The sequence below is a fragment of the Neopelma chrysocephalum genome, unplaced genomic scaffold (assembly GCF_003984885.1).
Source record: "Neopelma chrysocephalum unplaced genomic scaffold, ASM398488v2 Primary Assembly neopelma1_96942, whole genome shotgun sequence".
NCBI lineage: Eukaryota > Metazoa > Chordata > Aves > Passeriformes > Pipridae > Neopelma > Neopelma chrysocephalum.
Genome location: NW_020925585.1, coordinates 974418 through 997152, shown reverse-complemented (window position 1 = coordinate 997152; position 22735 = coordinate 974418). Strand labels below are relative to the sequence as shown.

At 38.8% G+C, this 22735-nt stretch overlaps 1 protein-coding gene across 2 annotated transcripts in view; it reads right to left on the bottom strand.

Annotated features, from left to right (window-relative positions):
* The window catches only part of SNX2 (sorting nexin 2), a 31860-nt gene extending 27439 nt beyond the window's left edge, over positions 1–4421 (bottom strand). The window contains exon 1 of one of the 2 annotated variants that reach the window (XM_027670874.1): positions 4276–4421. In XM_027670874.1, the coding sequence (XP_027526675.1) occupies positions 4276–4383 (108 nt within the window). In that variant the 5' untranslated portion in view covers positions 4384–4421. The remainder of the gene's footprint in view (positions 1–4275) is intronic. The other variant, XM_027670875.1, reaches the window with a different exon arrangement.
* Between the last annotated feature and the right edge of the window lie 18314 nt (positions 4422–22735).

Genomic DNA, 22735 nt, shown 5'->3' with positions numbered 1-22735 from the left:
GAATATTTCCAGTGAAACTGATATTCTGTCTGTGTATTATTTGTTTAATAATAATAATTTTTTACATAATAAATTTGCATTTGTTATAAATGTTAAGTTCTTAAGAATAGTAGATACTAAAGTTTAATTTTGCAGATGATTTATGGATAAAGTGAATTTTCAGCTGTGTACTAGTTTTGGCTAGCATAGAATTAATTTTTTCATAATGGGTTGTAGAGTTCCATGGTTTGGACCTGCAACTAAAACAGTGTGACCATGCAGCCTTGATGTTTCAGTTATGGTTGAACTTTGCTTAGGCAGCGTGAAGGCTTTCTCTATTACTCACTGCCCTGTCAACAAGCAGGCTGAGAGTCCACAAGAAATAGTGAGGGGACACAGGTGGGACACCTGGTCCCAACTGACCAGAGGGATATCCCACCCTGTAACACTGTGCTCAGCCATAAAAGGCATAAGAAGAAGGAGGATGCAGAGGATGTCTGGAGTTACAGCATTTGTCTCACTAAGTCACCATTAGATGTGATGAAGTGTCTTCCTGGAGATGGCTGAACACAGGCCTGCCCACAGGAAGGGGTGAATGAATTAATTATATTGTTTGTGTATGCAGCTTTTACTATACCCCTTAAATTCCCTTCATCTCTACCTACCCATCTTCTAACTTTTACCCTTCCAATCTTCTCTCCCATCCTGCTGGCGGGAGTCAGTGAGTGTGTGGGGCTCAGCTGCCAGATGGAATTAAACTGCAACAAGCTGACAGATGACTAAGGTATCTCCTGGTTTATTAATCTTTCTGTGGCTCTTTGGTATTTTCAAAAAACAGCTGTCATTCTCAGATAAGATAAATTAAGGATGGAGTTAAATATCTTCAGAAACATTTGGGACTTTATACGAAAAAGACAACATGTAAAAACTTATTAAAAATTATTCATGGTCTGAACACTGCATCAGCTTGTTTTTAAGAGTTTTGCAATTAAATTTAGTTTTTTCTCTTCAAAACACATAGCCCTCAGGGAACTACGAAAACCCAGCAAGACATAGCTCTGAACATATCAGAAACTGGACTAAATAATTCTGAATAATCTGATGATTTTGCACAGCTAGTGGGTCAGAGAGTGCTATTCAGGCTCTCAAAAACCAAAAAAGCACCCATGCATGCATCACCATAAAAACCAAAAAAGCACCCATCAGCATATTAAGCTATTCCACTTACAGTCTTCTACATATGCAAGCTAAAAGATAGGATCCCAACTTCGCCTTTTTATCTCCACAAAGTACAGCTCAAATGGCTGAATAAAATGTCTGTCAAAGGAATTAGTAGTTAGTGTAGCGAAAATCTGCATATCAGACAAGAAATGGAAGATGAGACTAACATAAAAGCTCAAGGCCCAGACACAGACAAACAGCATAGCTGTTTAGAAATTTTAAACTTACTTGATGCCAAGGATTCACAAAATGTCACAAACATGTCCATTTCCTGAAATGTACATGCCTGTGAAATTTCTGAATGACTGGTGGAGCTGAATGAGCTGAAAATTTCTGAATGAGCTGAAAATTAAGTGAAGCATTCAATAACCAATATACCAAATGGCCAGGACATCCAGGTATGCAGAACAGTCTGGATCCTGCCTTGTTTTCTTGGAAACAAGTTTCTGGTGAGAGGCCCAGGGACCCGTTCCAATTTACAAGGGTTATAACAAGCCATCTTATAGCTCTGACTTATGAAGAAATAAGAACAAGTTCTCACATTTTCTGCTCACTGAAATTATAGCTCTAAATGTTTGGACATCCTCCCTCCTCTTAATAGTAGGGTCCACCTCAAACTAGTTCAACTACTTGTCTGAATCCTACCTAGCCTCCTTCAGTCAAAATACAGTAGGCTGACAAAAGGTGACAGTCATATTATAGTTGTTCAGGTTAACACAGCTCATTGTCTGAAATGGGGTTACAGGAGCTCACAGTATGGGCAGAGAGAACAGATTCAACAGCAGGACAGTTCTACTTCCAGCAGAAAGTAAGCGGCCACGTAGGAGCAATGTCTACATGCTTCCATTACAGCCTGGATTTAACATCAAGCAATGAGACACACATTTCCAGTAGAATTACACCAATTAATCTTGAATACAAACTCAAGTTTCTACAAAGGTACCGTACAGTATTGAAGGACTTAGTATTTTCCTCTCAGATATTCCAATGGGGCCTTTACTGCTTCCTCAATAATTGCCACTGTTAAATTGAATAAATATCATTAATGCCATCTGTGGTTATCTACTGTTTTGCTTCCTATGCAAAAACCAAATATATATTGCAGATCTTTGACATACACCAATAAACTGGCAATAAGATTATACACCCTGCCCTAAATGACATCCTTGATAGATTACCACATCTACTGCTTACTGATAATTTTCAAGTTCTCCATGTATTTTTCCATTACATAAAATCACGCTAAAAGCAAATGGACAGCTTCAAGATGAACCAGTTGGGAACCCTTTCAAAGTACCACAGCCTTCATGTAAGCTGGCTTTGGATCTCACTCTCTTTTGCCACACTCTCACCTCTGGTATCAGCAAACAAATACAGGATCAACTACAAAAAGCGTGATTCTCTTGTTACAACAGAACTCCCACTGCCATTTATGATCAGCTGCTTTATGAATATTTACCAGATTAAAGTAACACTCAAGACAGAAGTTTAACTAGGCCCACATCATGAGATAATCATTATTCTGTGGACTGTAGTACCCTATAAACTGCATTCATCAATCCACGTTCAAGCTAGTGAGAAGCCTAAAGTCAATTTTCATGACTCTTACAAATTTGCCGGAAAAAATCACATGGTTAAGGCACTTACCCAAATGCTGTAGCTGACTAGATGTCAAAAAAAGCTTTACTGACACAGTTTTTTAAAAGCTTCTCTTCAAGCAAAGAGGCTTCCCCTTTCTATTAAGGACTGTCTTCCAAACCGACTGTGTAGACAAACACAGCAGAAAAGTGGAACTGTCAGCCAAAACAACTGATACAAAGTGTTTCTTTGCCAGTTTTTGCAGTTAGAAGAGTTTTCAGTAACTTTTGAATCATTAGGATGAGGACTTCTCCTTGTTACTGTGATTCAGACACTAAATTTTTCTTATCTCCTGCAGCTTTAATTCTAGACCACGTGAATGAAGATGTTGTTAATGTTACACTACAGTCTTTCTCAGTGCACACAAGACTCCAGCAATACACAATGTCACACAGAGATGCACAGAAGTCTACTCATGCAACTGCAGGTTCACATCATTTCCTATTCCTTTACAGCACTTTTCCACAGATCTTTTTCTATCAATGCACATATTATGCATCTATAAAAAGAAAGAAAAAAAGACAGTTGCTTGAGAGAAGGCAAGTGACTTTCAAATCCATTTAAAAGCCTCTTTGTACAGTGGGCTTTTTTTTGTTAAGGACAGGCAACAGCCAGAGTAAAAACAAAGAAACATATACTGATCCCATTACTGTAAAGGTCAGGGACAGAAAACTCTTCAGGAAAAGAGGAACAGAAAGATTTTCTTTTTAAATGGGTAACTGTGTACAGGAAAAACCAAAGTTCTTCCAGAAGATAATGGCAAAACACACAGGGGAGACGTGACCACAACAACTCGCCAGGGAAAGCTCCCACTATAAGGGATGAACACAGAAAGCATTTCTCATGTCTCCTTATGCTCCTTCTCCAGCAGGTCCCAGCAGCCGCTGCAGACAAGAACTGAGCCGACTCCCGTGGAACAAACCTCAGAGAGAAATAAGTTTTTGCAAATTTTCGCGAACTGGAAGAGGGTGAAGTCTCGGAAAGAGGCCAAACAAAGAAAATGGGGTGGTATTAATCCCCTCAAAGTCCAAGGTGGGAGGGAGGGGACGGACACGCACAGACCAGCGAAATTGGAAAGAGGAAAGGTGGGAATATTTGTCACCCCGGCAGCGCAAGAAGGGGCTAAGAGGAGGGAAAGCGGCGGCCCGGGACAGCGGCACTCCGAGACAAGAGTTGTGGATTTCTTTCGGCGGGAGGAGCCCCGAGGGGATCCCCGCGCCGGGAGGGACGCGTCGAGCGGCCGCTCCCGGGACACGAGCGGAAGACCTGGTCGGTGAGGGGCTGCGGCGGGGCGGGGGGCACGGGCAGGGGCGAGGGACCAGCGGGCTGACAGGGAGGGGACGGGACGGGACGGGAGGGGACGGGACGGGAGGGCCCGGCGGGCGCCGACCCGGCTGCGAGGCTCGGGGCGCGCGGCGGTGGGCGGTCTCTCCTCACCTCCAGGGTGGACACGGTGCTAGTGAAGAGGTCCTCGCCATCCTCCAGCTCTTCGAGGTCGGCTGGCCTCGCCTCCCCCAGCGGCGGCGGCTCCCGCTCCGCCGCCATCTTCCCGTGCTGCCCGGCCCCCGCGTCACGTGACCGCCCCACCGCCACCGACGGCACGTGACCGGGGGGGCGGGGGCGGGAGCGGCGGTCTCTCCGTCCCTTCCTCTGTCCATCCCCGTTCTTCTCCCAACCCCTTTCCCTTCCCCATCACCCTCCCCATCCCTTCCTCTCTCCTCAACCCTTCCCCATCCGCTTCCCCATTCCCTTCCCTATCTCCATCCCCTTCCCCATCCCTACCTCCTTCCCCATCCTCTACCTCCTCTCCTTCCTCTTTCCCTTCCCCTTCCCCATCGCTCTCCCCATCTCCTTCCTCATCCCCTTGCCCTTTCCCATCCCCTCCCCTTCCCCCATCCCCTTCCCACCTTTTTCTTAGTCTCCATCCCCTTCCTCTCCTCTTTCCTCTCCCCATCAGATGTAGGACCTTGCACTTCGCTTTGTAGAACTTCATGAGTTTCGCACAGGCTGCCTCTCAAGCCTGTCCAGGTCCCTCTGGACAGCATCCCTTCCCTCCAGCATGTTGACTGCACCACTCAGCTTGGTGTTGCTGGTGAAATTCCTGAGGGTGCCCTCAATCTCGCTGTCCACATCACCAACAAAGATGTTGAACAGTATCAGCCCCAGCACTGGCTGCTGGGGGACACCACTTGTCACTGGTCGCCATATTTATTTCCAGGAAGTTGTAAATAGGTAAACAGAAATACATGTCTCTTGAAAACATGTAGAGTACAATGCATAATTTTAGTTGTATTGCCTAAGCTCACAATGTCATAAATTGTGGAGAGCTCTATCCTGAGAGATGGGGACTGCTGAGTCAGGAGAGAATACCCCTCGTACCTGCCAACATCTGAGAACATTTCATGCCTCAGTGCTTTGAGTGAGACCTGGTAAATCTCCCACTCAGGAGAACTAAATTAGTGTTGAACCTCAGGAACCCCAAGTTTCTCATTGCAAGTAGCAAAGAAGTTATCAAACAGAGGAGATTTAAGAGCAAGAATTAAAAAAAAAAAAAGTCAATATCTCTTCTTAGATGTATAGAAATAGATAGAAAAGGAACAGCCAAGCTTTCCCATTTTCAAATCAGAAAAAGTTATCTGCTGTTTTAGTAAAAGATGTATTTTGAGACCAATACAGCTACAAAATTACCGTTACTAAAAGTGATAGTAACTTGATTGTCTTTTACCAGGTTGGATAGCATTTTTAGGTTTCAGGATAACGGGACATTTTGCAGCATATCAATGTTTCCCTTTTCCATACAAAACAAAATAGCAGTGCTGCATAGCTTGTTCACCATGACTGTGAGGTGAAATATACTCTATTTACATTTTTATTCTATTCTTAAGCTCAGCCTATTACTTTTAGTATGTCTCCAAATAAGATTTAGATGTCTTTCAAGGTTTAAAAATTCGGAGTAAGAAACTGAAAAAAATCTATTCAAAATATACAAATCTTTTCTAACCAGAAGTGCAGTTCTCTGGCATTACATTTTTGTGGATAACACTATCATTATATTCTTACGGCCTTTCCAATTTCTTGTGGTATTCCTGTTCTGCTATGCTGTTCCTAAAAACTTTTCAAATAACTGGCATGCACATGCTTCATCTAGACACTAGGATTTAATCACCTCAATAATAATCCAGTGTCCTCTGACATTATACTCTTAGATATATCACCTTAATTTTATTTTTTGTGATTAGAAAGATCATAAAATATGTATTTTTTTTTACTATTTATGGCTAGTGTACTAACCTAGCATAGTACTTAGGTGTTTAATAGTTTTCCACTAGACTGACTAGTTTTCTGACTTCATTAAAATTCATACCTGTGTCTTTAACACTCATGCACCTAGGCTAAAAATCAGCTCTCTCATACCTTGAAGTACTCATCTTTCCACCAGTTGAGTATGCTCCAGAAGCAGAATAAATGAAGTGTAAGCAGGATGTCACCTGTGGGTTTGTTTGTGAGTTTTGTGGTGGGTTTTTTTGTTTTGTTGTTTGGGTTATGTCACTCATAAAGAAAGGTACCTAAGAAGTTTAGCTTCTCTAAATTAAAGTAACATTGGAATTACAGGTCAGGCTAAAGAGATCTGTGGCCACAGAAATCTTTTATAGATATTTATCTCTTGCAGCAGAGGAGTCAAGGAATAATGCATGGATAACTACAGGAGCTGGATTTTTAGCTAATTGAGATTTAAGTCTGAAAAACTGGATTGGTAAATCTGTGTGGGAAAATAATCCAAATTAGAGAAAAGCAATCAAGAAAATAAATTGGAAAACAATTAATGCTGCGGGGAAATTTAGGGTGAACGCAAAAAAAACAATCACTTGTGAGATTGTGATGTGTTACTGAAAAAAACAAAACCCCAGTTTAAAGCCAAGCCTCATCCCCGTCAATGCGAGTAATAATATGTATGTCACTCAACAAATACATAAGAGCTGTCAACTCTACCTCATGCTACTAAGTCAGAATCTAAGACAGAGAATAGGGAACTACCCATGTGTCGCAATGGAAGCTGCAACCATCCCTTCCTTTGCAGCCAATAAATCCACCTCTGTAATGCTATCTGAGATGGACATTAATTAAGTCAAGAACCCCAAAGTAGAAGTAGAAATATCAAGGCTAAGTTTACACGTGGAACTAGTATACATGTCATGTGCCTGCTTTAATTACCTGGTTACATGATGACGTTTCTATAGGAGCCCTCTTCCCAAGGAACATTGGACTGCACAGTTACACTGTTTTTTCTTATTGTTTCCTAACAGCTCTGTACTTCATTTATAATATGCACTTCTTCCAACCCTACCCTGAAGATAAAAAGATTTGTCTCCTCACAAGCATTTCTCTGAGGTTTGTCACTACCAAATCAAAGTGTTTCACAGGCACTGACGAATTTTATCTTCAGAGGATTTCTGTGGGAGTATGATGCCCATTACGCAGAGAGTGAGCAGAGAAGGAAAAATTAAAACCTAAAGTGTTCACTAATTTGAAAGCCCTAACTGAGGCAGCTGGGATTTGTTTTTTTTCCTAGAATACCTAACATTTCATCAGTTTCTTCTCATAGACAGCATTCCCCGGTATGACAGTACTAGCCTTATGCTCACCCATTTTTAAGAGTGGGCTTTTATTTTTTCCTTCTCTGTTCTGTCCTTTCTTTTCCCTTTATTGGCCTTTGTCAAGTCCCATACTTTCTTGATTAGCCTTAGGAGACATTGAGAATCCTCCAAAATTTCTGGTTTTGGCCCATCAGCCACTAGTTCCTCCAAGTCAATACATCTGCCTCACAAAACTTTCACCTTACTTCTCCTGCTTCTGCCCACAGCATCTCTAGACTCTGGAAGCCTTTGCAGTCCAGCCCTTCAGAGGAGATAGGGAAATCAAAATTTTGTTCTACATAAACACTCTTTGGAATTGTTGCACAATGAAAAGCTTCCTTTGTTCATGCAGAATGAGATTTTACTCAGGAGTATAATCTTGTAAATTTTAAATGGTTTTTAAAAGGAACAGTACAACAATATTAGGGCTCTGTGTCATTTTCCTGGTTCAGGTCACAGAGGTGATGAAGCATTGAAACAGTTACGAAAATTTATGTGGGTTTAGGTAATATACCATTTTTTTATCTTGCTTCTGTCCATCTCTCAAAAACTATTAAATTAGATGCCAAATAAAGATGACAATGTTCTAAGCAATGTGAATCAAGGTTTATAATCAAATATAACAGATTTTTGTAATTTCTTACATGTGTCAGTCTATGTTAGTATTGCACTTAATATACTTAGTATAATAGCCACTTCAGCTTAAAGAAGACTGAAGTTCTCCATCAGCCTGCACCTCAGGAAGTCCCCCATCATCCCACACATCACCATTGGCCAATCAGAACTCAAATCAGTCCAGCAGTTCAATTACCTAGGCAGCCTCATCTCCTCAGATGATAAGATTGACGGGGAGATAGACACCAGGTTGGCGAAATAAACACTTGAAGAAAAGTACCAAGATCAGTGTTTACAGACCATAGTGCTGTCTACTCTCTTATATGGTTCCGAATCATGGGTCACCTACCGCCACCACCTGCGTCTCCTAGAACGCTTCCATCAACGCTGCCTCCATACAATCCTAAACATCCACTGGTCAGATTATGTGACCAATACATCTGTTCTTGAACAAGCAGCAGTCACAAGCATCGAGGCCATGCTACTGAGAACGCAGCTGTGTTGGGCAGGGCACGTCTCCAGGATGAAAGATCACCACCTCCCTAAGATCCTGCTGTATGGTGAACTTGCCACTGGCTGCCGCAAAAGAGGAGCCCCGAAGAAAAGATACAAGGACTCCCTGAAACAACAACTCAACCTCGGGCATATTGATCACCATAACTGGTCTACTCTGGCCTCCAATCGGGAGGCCTGGAGACACACCATCTATAACGCTGCTGATGCTTTTGAGAAAGCACGCTGGATCACTCTTGAGGAGAAAAGACAATGCAGAAAGAATCGAGCCTTGCAGAATATACTATCTAAGTAGTCTTTCTGCTGTGCCTTTTGCAACTGGACTTGTCTATCTCGTATTGGCCTTTTTAGCCACCAACGCGCTTGCAAGAAACGTGGGTAGAGCCCTTCCCAAATCTTCGTTCGCGAAGCCTAGCCATTATGATGATAATAGCCACTCTAATGTTGTGTTATTTTAATAACTGAAATATCAATGAAACTGGAAGACATTTATGACTTAAAAGAAGCTATTCTGGAAGAGAGAGTGATAGTGAATTATACAAGTCAAGATCAGCTCCCTGGTTTGGATCTGCAGGGAGCCACAGGAGATTATCTAGTCCATTTGCTGAAAAATGTTTGCCAAACCTTTTCTTCAGCAACTCCAGTGATGAAGACCCCAAAACCTCTACAGGCAATGTACTTTAATGCTTTTCTCTCCAGGATCAGAAAAGATACTTCTTGTGCCTAACCTCATACTCTGTCACCACCAATTAAACATCCTCATATAAAGTATGACTTCGTAGCAGCTTGACATTGGGCTTGTGATTATATTCAGAACTGATACTGGTCTCATTTTGTATCTGTAAAGTGACTTAGTCAGACTTCAGAAAAAATCTCACATTCCCTATGGAATTTTTTCTTTCTTTTTACTGGCCTTTACTTCAGTCTGTTTTGACCACTTTGAATTCTCTTGCTCTGCTACAGCAGTTTGGTATCACTCGCAAATTCAGTATGCATTCTCCCTGGTCTATCACATATGAGAATAGTAAATCATATCAGGCCTACAGTAGGCCAGTGTTACCTTTCATTCAATTCATCCTTTTATGAAAATGGTAATCACTGAAAAATAAATTCTGACTTTGTTTTCTAACCAATTTGGTACTTAACCTATAATGATTAACATATAATGTTTCATTAGCTTTCTTGTGAAAAAATTGTAAAAGATAAATGTTCAAGAAATATTGAAGGAATACTTCCTCACTAGGAGTTATTGCAAAAAAATGGCTAAGTACAGTGTGCTTAGAATTAGAGATGGGTTTCTGAGATTTTATTTTTCCAATTTATAAAATGTTAAAAACCGAATATTGTGTTATTGTGTAGTGATCGCATTAGTACATAGCAGTAAAGCCTTGAAGTGAGTCAGCCTTCCTAAGAAAAATTTACTATATCTGTTCATTTGATTCATTTGTCCACTCGTTCAGTCAGCCAAAGGAACATTACATTTCAGATCATGATGACTGTTCTTCTGTGAAATATACACCATCTTTCTATCTGGGTATTTAATTTCATATTTTATAAAAAAATAATTTGTTTGGTCACCTTTTTTTACCAGTGAGTGGTCAGTGTCTTCTTTATTGCAGAAAAATAAAAGAGACTGATTCCCTCTTCAGTCAGATGTTTCATTTGCCTTTGGACTAGTGATGGGTACTGCCCTCTATCAAATAAGGGAATGGGAGTTCTTGTTTCCTAGTTCATCTAATGTTGCAGTATACTTAAATATAAAGCTCTAAAGTTCATTTATACTAGCTGCATGTTTACCCTGTTGCAATAGTAAGACGATGTAGAAGAGTAGTAGTTTTTTCCATCTTGATAAGCACTAATGGCAGGTGAAAACTAAGCAAGAAACATTGGTTACTGTGATATACATTTGTCTGCAATTCAGATTGTCCTCCACTGTTTATGCTTTACAAGAGAGAGAATGGCTTCCAGCAAAGTTTTGGTTTTATTTTACACTGCTAACCTTACATCTAAACCAGGCCATTGATGAAGACACAGCAGCATCTGAGATATCCTGATTTGCTTTGGACTTCAGTCACTCAATTCCAGACAGCTGCCTGTCAAATCTCATGGGTTGTGTCCCAATAAAGGGGTCATGCTGGAAATAAATATAAGCATATGGTCACCAGGCGGTAGACTTGAGACATCCCTTGCCAAAGTAGAAGGTACATGTTTAAAAAGACCCAGAATGGATGGAAATGGGACAGCACTTGCCTGAAGCCAACCCTTCTTCAACCATCAGTTTCTGTCCACAGACAGAAGCATAGTCTTAATCATATTAAAGGGAGCTAAGGGTTCCTAATTGCCAAGTAATTATTTGTTCAACTTCAGCCCAGCAAAATTTTTGGGTCATGTAATTGCAAGCCCATGCTCCATGATTAAGTCAATTTTATACATTTCTATTATGCAAAGCTGTCTTGACCTGCTTTCCTGTTTTCAGAGAAGGTAAGGAAATCATGTATGGTGTGCGGTTGGTTCCATGTAAGGTATGAACATTTGCAGAGTTTTGTTAATCAATTTTAACTCATTTTGTCAGAGTTTTGTCATTGTAACTCATTTTGTCATTGTTACAAGATTTTTGATGTTAAATCACTAAAGCCAACATAGTTTTTGCTATTCTCTGATTTGCTAGGACTTTCGGCTAAAGCTAAGAACATCAGAAGCCATCAGTCTTAAAGATTCCTATGCAATCTTAAAGGCTGTCTGAGTGATATTTGTATCAATTCATTTCAGTGAATATACTTTGACTCCTTTCTTAGAGCTATCTGTTTATATTGATGTTTTGAGTTGTCTTAATTCTTTCATCCAAAATTGCATGACACAAGAAAAACAGAACAGTGGGAAAAGGAGGCTGGACCTTTGGTACAGTGTCAGAGATAAGTCAGTGCACAATATCAGTTGGTACTGTCCCTGTGCAGCACATAAAGAATTACCATCTGAAAATCTGTCTGGTTAGAGAAAAGGTTTCATGTTATGCAATTTTTCTTTAATGGATTCCAAGTTTCTTCAGCTGTAGATAATTTTCTTTTCTTCAGATGGGGTACAGGGTTAGAGGTTTTCTGCAGCTAATTTCTGGTACTGCATTAGGAACTGCTCTATGCCTCCTAAGTCTTACCATCACCGATTTACCAGTGATGAATGTAACATTGCCTTTCAATTTTATCTAATTTGTCCAGGGAAGATTTAATCTAGTGAGAATATTAGAGTCAGAATGATAATGAAAACAGTTTCAGAGAAAAAAATCCCAAATCAAACGAACAAACAAAAATCCCCCCAATAAACAGAACACCCCCAAAAACCCCACACAAACCAAAACCAAACACCCCTCCCCTCCAAAAAGCCAAATAAACCAAAACAACAACAAAAACCCAAGCAAACCAACAATTCATTTTCAAGTGTCCATTTGTAGAGGAATTTAAAATAAATAATTAAATAAAATGAAAACAAGCACTTTGTTTAAAAATTCCTGTAACCAGAGCTACATCTCAATGTATCTCTGTCAGTCAGCAGTACTATCTCGATCCAGAGTAGAACTTACTGAGACAAGAGCTTGAAATAGTTTTGTGTTAACACTTGGTAGGTGAAGAAAGTTTATATTGTCTTTTTCTTTCAAAGAGTTACAATTCTTGAGCTAATCTTAGTTTAGAAAGTTTGAAGAGGGAGCGGGGGAGGATGTGGATGAAGCAGAAGTTTTTGCTTGTTTTTTCTTCTGTGGAGAATTATGGCAAAAACCTGAACATGGCAGCATGGAAGAAAATGGAAGTGACATGCAGCAAAAAATGGTGTAACAGCCTCTCAAGTTCACCACCATAAACTTAGGAGATCTGTATTGTTCTGCCCAGTCTTGAGCCTGTGGGAAGGAAGCATATTTCCCTGCTTGCTTGGCACAAAGCAGAGGCTGTGTGAGAATCAGATACACCAGCCTACTCCTATGTTGTAGGACCCCAGTAGTGGGGGCCTTGTTCTGTCACAAGGTGGCTGAGAGCTTTCAGTTGTTACCATAGGAACAAAAGAAGATTTTACCAATCACAGTACTTTTCTAAAAGGTCTGCATTCTTAAAACGTTAAACTACAGTGTTGGTTAGATAAGGACCGATATATCTTATTTATGTTCCAGACGCAGGAGGCAATGTATTTTGTATGTTCTTATGACTTTGAAGCCATTTCTAGGGAGGCACCAATAGAGTTTCTGAAGAGGGTCAGCTTTTTGGCTTCCAACTGTTCCTGCACTGCAATTATGCATATACAAAAGCAGGGAGGTGTTGCATCTGTTCTTATTTAGTGTTTAGTGCTTTAAAATAGTTTGCCCCTCTCAGCCTGCTGAGTGCCTTTGATTTGAGGTAATTCTCCTCAAATTTTAAAGCAGATTTTAAAGCAGCAAACAAGAGAATGGAAATGTGCTCTCTGAAACCTGTGCTGGAATTTTAAGAGCGTGCATGTCCAACACATAATTCCAAACCCCTTCACTTCTCCCTTAGTGTTTTCATATGCATTTGGGTACAGTTTACACTTCATAACTTTAGCTGGCTAAAAGGCAGCAATCTAACAAAAGCTATTTCAGCTTAGTTTGCAGGCTGTTGAAGGAGACAGTCAAAGAAAAAGATGATTTCTCTTGCATGCTATCTGTCTTTAGCTCTTAAGATAGGATGGATTGCTGATGAGTGCCTATTTCCATTGCCAAGGGAGGATGCTTACTCATAGGTAGATGCTTGATTTTAAAACTGTGATTAGGTGAGAAAATCTCATTCAGCAAAACATATGTATATATCCTAAATTATAAACTGATTAAATTAATGAGCCTTAATCTTAAATGCAGCTTTCTGGCTAATCATAATATTTATCATAATAAAAATTATAAAGTGGCTGCTGAATTAACCTGAGATAAAATACTATCAATAATACTCTATCCAAAATTAGCCTGAGAAAAAATTTCTTCCCTGCCCTCCAGGCACACTGGTGCATGTCTGCTGCTGCTTTAGAAAAACCAGAACCCTAAAATTAAAGAAAACAAAAAGCACTCTCAAAAATATCTCTCAAAATATTTGCATTTGCATGGATTAAGAGAGCTAAGCACCAGAAAAAAATTGTTTCAAAATATCTCTGGTAATTTTTTTCAGAGTATAATCTCCGATCCACAGAGATTTTTTTTCCACTTTGTGAACATATAAGATAAGGGCATGTGAAAGTAATTTTTCATTGAAAATTGCTCAGTGGATATGCATGAACCAGAATTTGCTTTATTTCAAAGTTTCACAGCCCAAATGCAGCTGTAATTTGCATCATTTACAATTTTGCTGTAAAGTGACTTGGAGCATCTGTCTACATTATAGCCAGACCAGGCAAAAGATAAGTAGGAAAAATTATAAACTTCTAACAGAATTGATTCCCACCAAATAGCACTGTCTCTGGCTGCTACAACAATTAGTTTATCAATTTAATGTTGATTATGGCTCTCCCAATAAGTAACAGGAAAACTTGCAAACATCCACTGAACAGCAGTGCAGAAAATTCTGGCACTGTTGCCACTAGAGCTGATACAGTATTTAATACATATATTTGTGTATCTAATACATATATTTGTTTTTCTTTAAGATGCTTGCAGACATGTTCAGAAAAAGCCTGTCTTTACAAAATAGTTCTTCTTTGAGAAATTTTATTTCACTATACTCTGGCTAATTTTATTCTGTGGAGGCATAAATTTGGGCTTGGAAAAATCTGTTTCCTTCAAGTTTATGCTTCAAGTGATAACAGTTGCTAAACACAGAGTAAGAAAGAAAAGATTAACGTCTCAAGAGTGTTGAGAAAGCAATCAACATATTGTCTAAATATGTTAATAAGCATGTTTTCAAATTTATTCATAAGAATAAAGTTTCAAGAGCTCAGTGAAGTCCTTAGAGGACGATGCAGTCATAAGATACTGAGGAATCCATTGATAAAGAGGGGAACTTCAGTAACAAAATGATGTCTCAGAAGGGATTTTTTAAATGTTTGACCTGCATAAACTACAAATTTAGCTACAGAAAAGTGTCTGTGGCTTTCTAATCATCTATTTATCCGGTTTGTGTTGTATCCTACAATATATTTTCTTTGCTTTGATTAACCCAGAGTTGTATAGGGCAAAAAAGAGGGCATCAAGCATACGCTTTCAATACTATTGGTTACAAGTATGATTCTGCCAGTAAGTTAATTAATGAAATCACTGAATCTGCTCAAGAATAATTTTGTATAGACTGAAAGTCATACTAATAAAATTCAGCATGAGTATTTTAGAGCAGCACATGGTAGGATTGTTTTAACTTCATCTAACTGGTCCTCCTTAAAAAACTAAACACCTCAGCAACAAGGGACATTCTATCCTAGGCGACTTTTTCCTTTCAGATAAAGACAGGCAGTAAAGACTTTTTTCTTACCTAATTTTAAGCATGATATTGAATTTCCTGTACTGTAAACATCCTCATTTCCGTGTTCCCCATTTAGTTGGAAGGAGATACATACCTTCGAAGAGGAATTACAGTTTTTCTCTGGGTCACCCCCACTTATCTCTTTATCTCTTCTATTGACCATACAGAAAACTTACACAAAGTCTTATCTTATCTTTGGCCCTTACCTTGGGCAACTCAGGTAGATGTTTGCTTTGACACAAGCTACATTTTAGCTTTTTTTGCTTTGATCTTTGATCTTCAATCTGTTACAAAATATGCATATCCACATGGAAAAAGCCACTATAAAACAATACATAGAGAGTGAAGAGTGGGGAGGTAAATGCATATGACTGCATATGGGTGAAGTATTTATATGTAGTTGTACAGTCTATATGTGTGGCATATAGATACTATATATATTCTCTATATAGTATATATATATATTCTCCCCAAATATATTCATTCTCTATGTATCTCTATATACTCTCTCTGTATATGGAATATAATGTCTATCAGTATATATATGTGTATATTTTATATATGAATATGTACAGCAGACAAAATAGAAACAAATATAAATATTTGAGAAAAAAATACAAATATTTATCTATAACAAAAAAAAAAAAAAAGGTTTGCCCGGGAGATCATTAAGTTCTCTTCCTGTGGTTGCTAGTATACTGGCACATTATTGTACGGATACTGGATTGATATCTCAGTTCCTCTTTTTTGCTTGCAGTTCTACAGATTAAAATGGGAGAAGTAAGAACAGTCTACCACTTCCTGCCTGATGCTAGGAATATAGATCAGAAACAGCTGACATGCTGATTTATCCAGAACAACAAATACAACCAGTCCATGGAACCAGTTATTTCAATATATTTGAACTCCTTGAACTATTTCTAATATTTTCCTCCAAGAAACACACCTTCCTTCCTCTTCATAGACCAATTAAGTTTCTACAAAATCTGTGCTGTTTTGAAGCATTTGTTCTCAAAAGATGTGAAAGTTTGTGGTGTTTCAAAGCTGTTTTCCCAGCTGCTCACCTGGGAGCTGTCACTGCCCACTCACTCAATGGACCTGCCTGCTGTACCAGTGGGAGTGATCACTCTTGGAAGCCATTGGATGAATGGTGAAAACAATAAGATCAACATGCTGGGAATCACTTGCTGACAACAAGCAACTCAATACATAAGTTGAGAGCAGTGCCTGCTCTGTGAAGATGTGCCACTTGGCTAAACCTAAAAGTCTGGCCCAGTCCCTCTATGTTAGCAGAGCATGTGATTGTGCTCTGATTTTAGTTGCCCTGTCCTGTAGGAGGTTATTGCTGTTCTGATCTTCCAGCCAGCCAGCTGAGATGCACAGTCAGAAGTGATTTTGCCAGCCCGGGCAGAATTCAGCTGGGTTTGCAGTCTGAGCAGGCTAGTTGTTTTTGTCCCAGGTGGTCTAAAAACAACTCCCACTTGTACTTGGTGACAGAGACACAGGACTAAAAATATTAAATAGTTCTTGCATGGAAAATAAGTAACGAATAGCACATGTGAGAAGTGGTGAAGAAAAAAACATGATGGTTTTGGAACAAGACTTAAAAATTAGGATTCGTGTTTAGAGAACATTTATTATGTCATACCAAATGATTGAACTACTATTCAGTTGCAGCACTTTTTGATCTTTAAAAATTAAATCAGTCTGGTTCAGTACTAAATTCTGGATGTAGACAAGGTAGTTGAAACCTTCAGAAATGCTTAGATATTAGTATGATGTTCTATCACTCACAGTTAAACTGAATTAAATCTTTAGAAGGTTATATGAATGACGTCGTCAACATTTGGAAGATTTATCATATATTCATTTCTTTATATGGGAGGACAATTTTTTTAGTGGTTGGGATAAGACCATAGTTTTGCTTTGCTGTAGCTATTCCTCTGATCCTACATTTGGTTTTGTCAGCAGCATAGATAGAAAGGCAATGCTTACAGCTTCATACTTTAAGTTACCTAAAAATTTACTTCATATCCCCAAGATTCTTCAGGTACCTGTTTTCTAATGAGACCAAAAGGGTTGGGCGCACTCACCTGTGTATTGAGCTTTAGTTATTCTTTGACTTTTACCTAAACACTCCAGAAACTTCATAAAAGTGCATACTGCCATGTTAGCAACAGGTACCTGCTGGGAAGGTGCCAGCCTCCATTGAGCTAAAAAATCCACTTGGGGTTCTCAGTGTAGGAGGAGGAACGACAACCAGAGTAAAAAGCTGCCTCCTTTATGCTATGTGGAGAAGAAGAGATGTCCCATCCACTTCCCAGAAGACATGGCTGTTTATATGGAGCAGAAAAGGATGAAGCATAGCCCATGCATCAACAGGACATGGTCTGCTCCTAAAGGAAAGGGTATTGATGCCCATGGGTGGGTCATCCAGAAACAGACTTTGTGGCAATCTGTGTGGTCTTCACCATCACTGCTGTCCCTGACAGCATGTTATCAGGACTGTATATCTGCTAGATACTATTTGTTCATTTTGTGATACTGGCATGTGCCTCAGCATCTATTGTCATCCAGCCAGTCCATGTTCCAAGGATGACTTGTACATACTTCTATTATGAATAGACTTTTCTATTCATCAAGGAAGGGCTGAAAAAGTTATGCTGGCACATACTTCTTGTGGAGCAGACTGCTGATATTATGGAGCTTGTCCCAGAGGAAACATTGTCTGTAGAAATGGTGTTAACTGGCAGGACTGGGAGAAATACAAGTGCAGTCCTGGAATTAACGCTTTTGCACAGGTGTTTAGGTGGCAGAAATCTATGAAGACAGATGTTTGCTGTGTTGTGCAACCTGATACAGGTTGCCAGGTCCAGGCATCAACTGTCTGGTCATGCAGGAAGGGTGATGAAGGCTGAGCATCTCTCAAAGAACTGGATCTTACCTCTGCTTAGCACTCTCCCCTCTCCAGGCTCTGAGAATCAGTGTAGCAGAGGCCTTTACATCCCCTCACTGGGCACAGAGAATGGAGATTGAGGGAGGGTGGCATATCTTGAGGTACTGTGTATTCTCTCCCCTGTATTTCTGGCATACTGAGGATACAGCTGGAGCATTGAAGAGGTGTCTTGAAAGCTGCTGGTGAAAACACAGACAGGTATACAAAGATGGCTCTTTGCTTCGTTTTTGCATGTGAAATGTGGGATTCAGGTTAGAATTAAAAAGTGTTTAATATTGTAGTGGGTTTTGCAAGTTTTTTTTTTCCTCTTATTTCCCCCCTTCCTTCCTCCTTTTCCCTCTGGGGGGAGTCTCGGTGGACACTGGGCATTCAGCCAAGGTAACTGATAACAAATATATATTTCTGTACGATCTAAACAACTTATGCATACTGGGTTAAGGTCATGATTAGTGCAACCTGTTTGAATGGGATAAATTCCTTCAATTGTCTTAAAGATCTTATATATTTTTATTTAAGCCTTTTAAAACAGAGGAAATTAAATTCTTCTCTGGGGTTCTCATAGATTGAACACTTTAATCCTGACATTGTGCTGCTTATTAGGTACAAGTATTAGCTTATCCAAATAAAATCAAATGGAAAACATTAGTGCATTTGTAATTATGACTTCAGTATGATGGGAATGCATTGTGGGTTTTCTTGTTTAGAGAGCAAATATTGTTTCAAAGCCATTTCTCTTAGAAGACCATAAACATATACCATCAGCATTAGGAAATTCCCGTACTATTTTTTAACCAGAGTATAAAAAAATGTAAAAAATCTTATTTTGGACTGGTGAGCTTTTTATTCTCTTATAACAGCTCTAAGCTATTGCCAAGAATATATTTCTTGTTGTTAAATCAGTATGTTGACATGGAACCTGTTATTTTAGATGAGCATGTTGCTTTTGGAAAAATCCATTGGTCTCAGTTTAAGGATTTTATATTTTTCTTCTTCAAAGAAAAAAAAAGCATTGGATTTCATTTTTATCAGACATTTATGTCAAAGCTGGCATAGGCAGCATGTTACTTCATGAATTCAGTAATTTAAGAGACTTTGACTTTCTTTTCTAACACAGGTGCTTAAACTACACTTGGTAACACAGTTTATATCCAGAACATGCTTCAATATTTCCACTCATGTCCTCATACTGTGTATTCTTGGACTTTCTTTCAAAATTTATGGTCTGAAATTATCTTTTTCTTGTGAGATCACAGGGTATTTTGTGTTACATTTGGAGCTAGCTAGACTCCCTCTGGTGGCAAATTCAAAACTCAGCTGTCCATGGACTGGCACTTCTTTACTTCGGTCAAGTAGCTACACTGGCAGAGAACTATGTGCACTAAAACTTATTGTGAAAATAATGTAATTGGAGCCTGTCTTTGTGCTTCTTTATGAAGTGGATAACAAAAGTCACAGAGATGTACTCCAGAAAAGCATAATAAAACCTGTACACCAATTAGAGAGGTAAAAACTTCTTCATGCATTGTCTATCCAAGAAGATGAGAAATATACTAATAAAAACAGGAGTAAGAAGTAACTGGCAATATTAAGAAATACTAATCTACTGAATTAAAGCCATTACATGTTATTGAACCAAACCCCTAAAGTAGTTTTTGTCTTTATAAAAACCATTTTCCTTGAGAGTTTTGAGTAATTACCATAATACATTTTCAAAGACACGTTTACTTCCAGAGAAGCTACCTGAAATTCACAGAAAGTTGTTGCCTTATCCATCTACGATAGTAGGGAGCCAACAAATCACGTCAGAAAGGAATAGTCAATGCTTCATAGCCAAAATCCAAAGATGTTGTAAACTTATAGCACAGGTATCTATTCTGGGTCAGTCCTTCAGTTGTCATTTAGTTGATAAAACAAATTTGGGCTTAATAAACTTGTATTTTTTTTTATAGATAAGTGAAAGGCTGAAAAAGAATTAAATTCTGAAATTAAAGAACTTGAGAATTTTCAGTTAGAATTAAAAAAAAAAATCATAGGAAGCCAATATGAAACACACAAATACAAATCAACAACTGTTAAAGAAACAAATCTGCATTAGGAAATTAAGAGTGTAGAGTGAATCACAAGTTGATCCTGATGGTATCACCATCAAAACAGATAACTTTCATAATGGGGTTATTAACAGGAGAATTTTACATGGGATCCAAAAGACAGATTTTTTTTTTTTTTTACTTAACTCAATGCTCAGGCCCCAAGCCAAGAATATTGTATCTGCAGAGAACAGTAAAAAAAGTAGACTAGATAAAAGGACTTCAAGGTGCAGCAGCAAGAAAGATAAGAGGTTAAATAGTATGATCTGTGAGGAAAAGCAGAGAAAGCAATGAGGGACATGATACTAATGTAATATATGAGAAGTTCTAAAGAAGGGTGTATAAAAAAGTGATGGTAAACCATTCTGTATTTCTCTAATAACGTGGTAAGAAATAAAAGCTTATTCGCATATGGGAAATTTTGGACAGATAGTAAGAAAACTTTCTAAGATATGCAGAGTTGATCATGTGTAGATCAACTCATGATTTCATGAGACACTTTACAGTAGTTTGAACATTGTCTTTCAAGAGCAGTCCATGTATATGTGACCTTAGAATAGGGAGCATATTGGGCCACTTTCTTTATTCCAGGTTGCAAGGTGCCATCTGTTAATACCACACAGCTTCTGCAGAGTAATTACTTTTGCTCAGTTTTAGACTTCCATGTTTAAACGTAGCTATGAATGCAGGAAAATGCACTGAATTCTCTCATTCCATTGGAAATATCCAAGTTTTATGAATTCTTGAAATGTGCTTATCAAGAGACACAGAATTAAACTATCATTTTTTCTTGCCTCAGAGTTTTCTTGAAAAAGGTGACTAGTGGATAATGCTTGTTGTAAAACTTATTTGTTATGTTTGGCATCTGCTGCCACTGAATGGTACCAGGGAGTCTGGATCTGTTGTTTTTCCTCCTTCATCCACACTTCACATATTTTTTTCAGCTTTATTTATATCTGAAAAGAAGCCACAGGGGATTTTTTAAGAGGGAAGAATCCAACACAAACAAGCGTTTCAATTCACATGAAGCAAGATAGTAATCCTGGAACATAAACCAAAATCACTTAGATCATTCTGTCACGGTATAAATCCTGTGCACAGTATTTTCTTAAGAATTCTTTAAAAAATGATCTTGCCTCTCGTATTTGTTCAAACCAATCAGTTATTTTTGTCAGTTAGGTGCCTGTCTGTGGTAGCATCATGCCTTATCATAGCATCGTAAGAGATGGAGTTGGAACGGACATCAAGAATTTTCTGGGTCATCCCACTGCCTTATTTCCCTCTGTCTCCTATTTGACAATATGCACAGGTTCATTTTTAAACCATACAATTTTTTGGTTTTCATTCTAATTATTGAAGCAAACTGACATGACAATTTAAATGTAAAGGAAATGGTCCTGCATGCCTTAACAGCACTTGGGACATTATGGTGATCCTCCCTATCTGCCTTCCAACATTTTGCTCTGTTAAATGTGTATTTTATTTTCCTTTTGCTCTTTATGCTATTTTACAGCTTTATTTTTTAGAATTGTTACCTTCTAGCTTGTGTCTTTCCTTGGTCCTTATTTCCTCTATTACCTTCACAGATGATGGTGCAAAGAGGACTCAATGAAATGACTTGCTATAGAAGAGCCAACAGAAGTACAGTACCTTTTCACTGAAGAAAATGGAAACACAATAAACACCGTAATTATATTGGTAATTGTTGATAAACATCTCAGTGATGAGTCCATTTTTTCCCACTCCAATATTGCATTTATTTCGTGATCTGGATATGCTGCATAAGGACACAATGATTACTCAGTGTTACATCCAAGCAGTTTGTTCCCTCCCTCAGTTCTCTGGCAGCTGCTTGTTATTTCCTCTGGACATCAGATTCCCTTCTCCACTCTTTCAGCATGGACCTGATGCCAGTAGCATGGCTAAAAGCCAGGCCAAAAGTGATGGCTGACCTCCCACCTGGGTACTTAGGGGAATCTGATCTGTTGGAAACAACCTTCCAGTGAAAAATCCAGCCTGTTTCTTGGAAGGTTTTTACACCCAATGTAAACCTGAAGGCAGGAAATAATTCTGTAAAACAGAATAGTTTATAAAATTAATGAAAAATGCCTGGAGAATAGAATCATATCTTTCTAAATTTCATGGTGATGCAGTATGGGACACCCATGGTTTAGATATGTTTACTGTTTAGTAAGTACTGTTTAGATATACTAAATTTGGATTTCAATAATACACATTTTTGCAGAGTTTTTTGTAATTAATTTTCAACCTCCTTTGTGTTCTGTGCCCCACCCCCCCCCTTACTATTTTCCAATTATTCTTGTGACATCTGAGTTGTTCTGAAGCTTGTGCCATTGTCAGGTTGGGGACCAGCTGGAAGAACCAACAACATCCTCTGCTCCAGGTGGCCTGCTGTCCCTTCAAGTTCTGTTCTGGAATGGATACACAAGGCTAGCAGCTGGATTGTGAAACTGTAGTATATAAAATCATGATTAAAATGAAAAGGAAGAAAAGAAAACCTTTATGTTTGATTTTATACTCTATTTGCAAGACAAAGAAATAAGGTAGTTGAGAAGCATGTTGAATTTCTGAATGCCTGATAGCAAAGATTCCTTTGCCCTGAAAATGGGGAAGAAGAGTGAGCTTAAGACACAT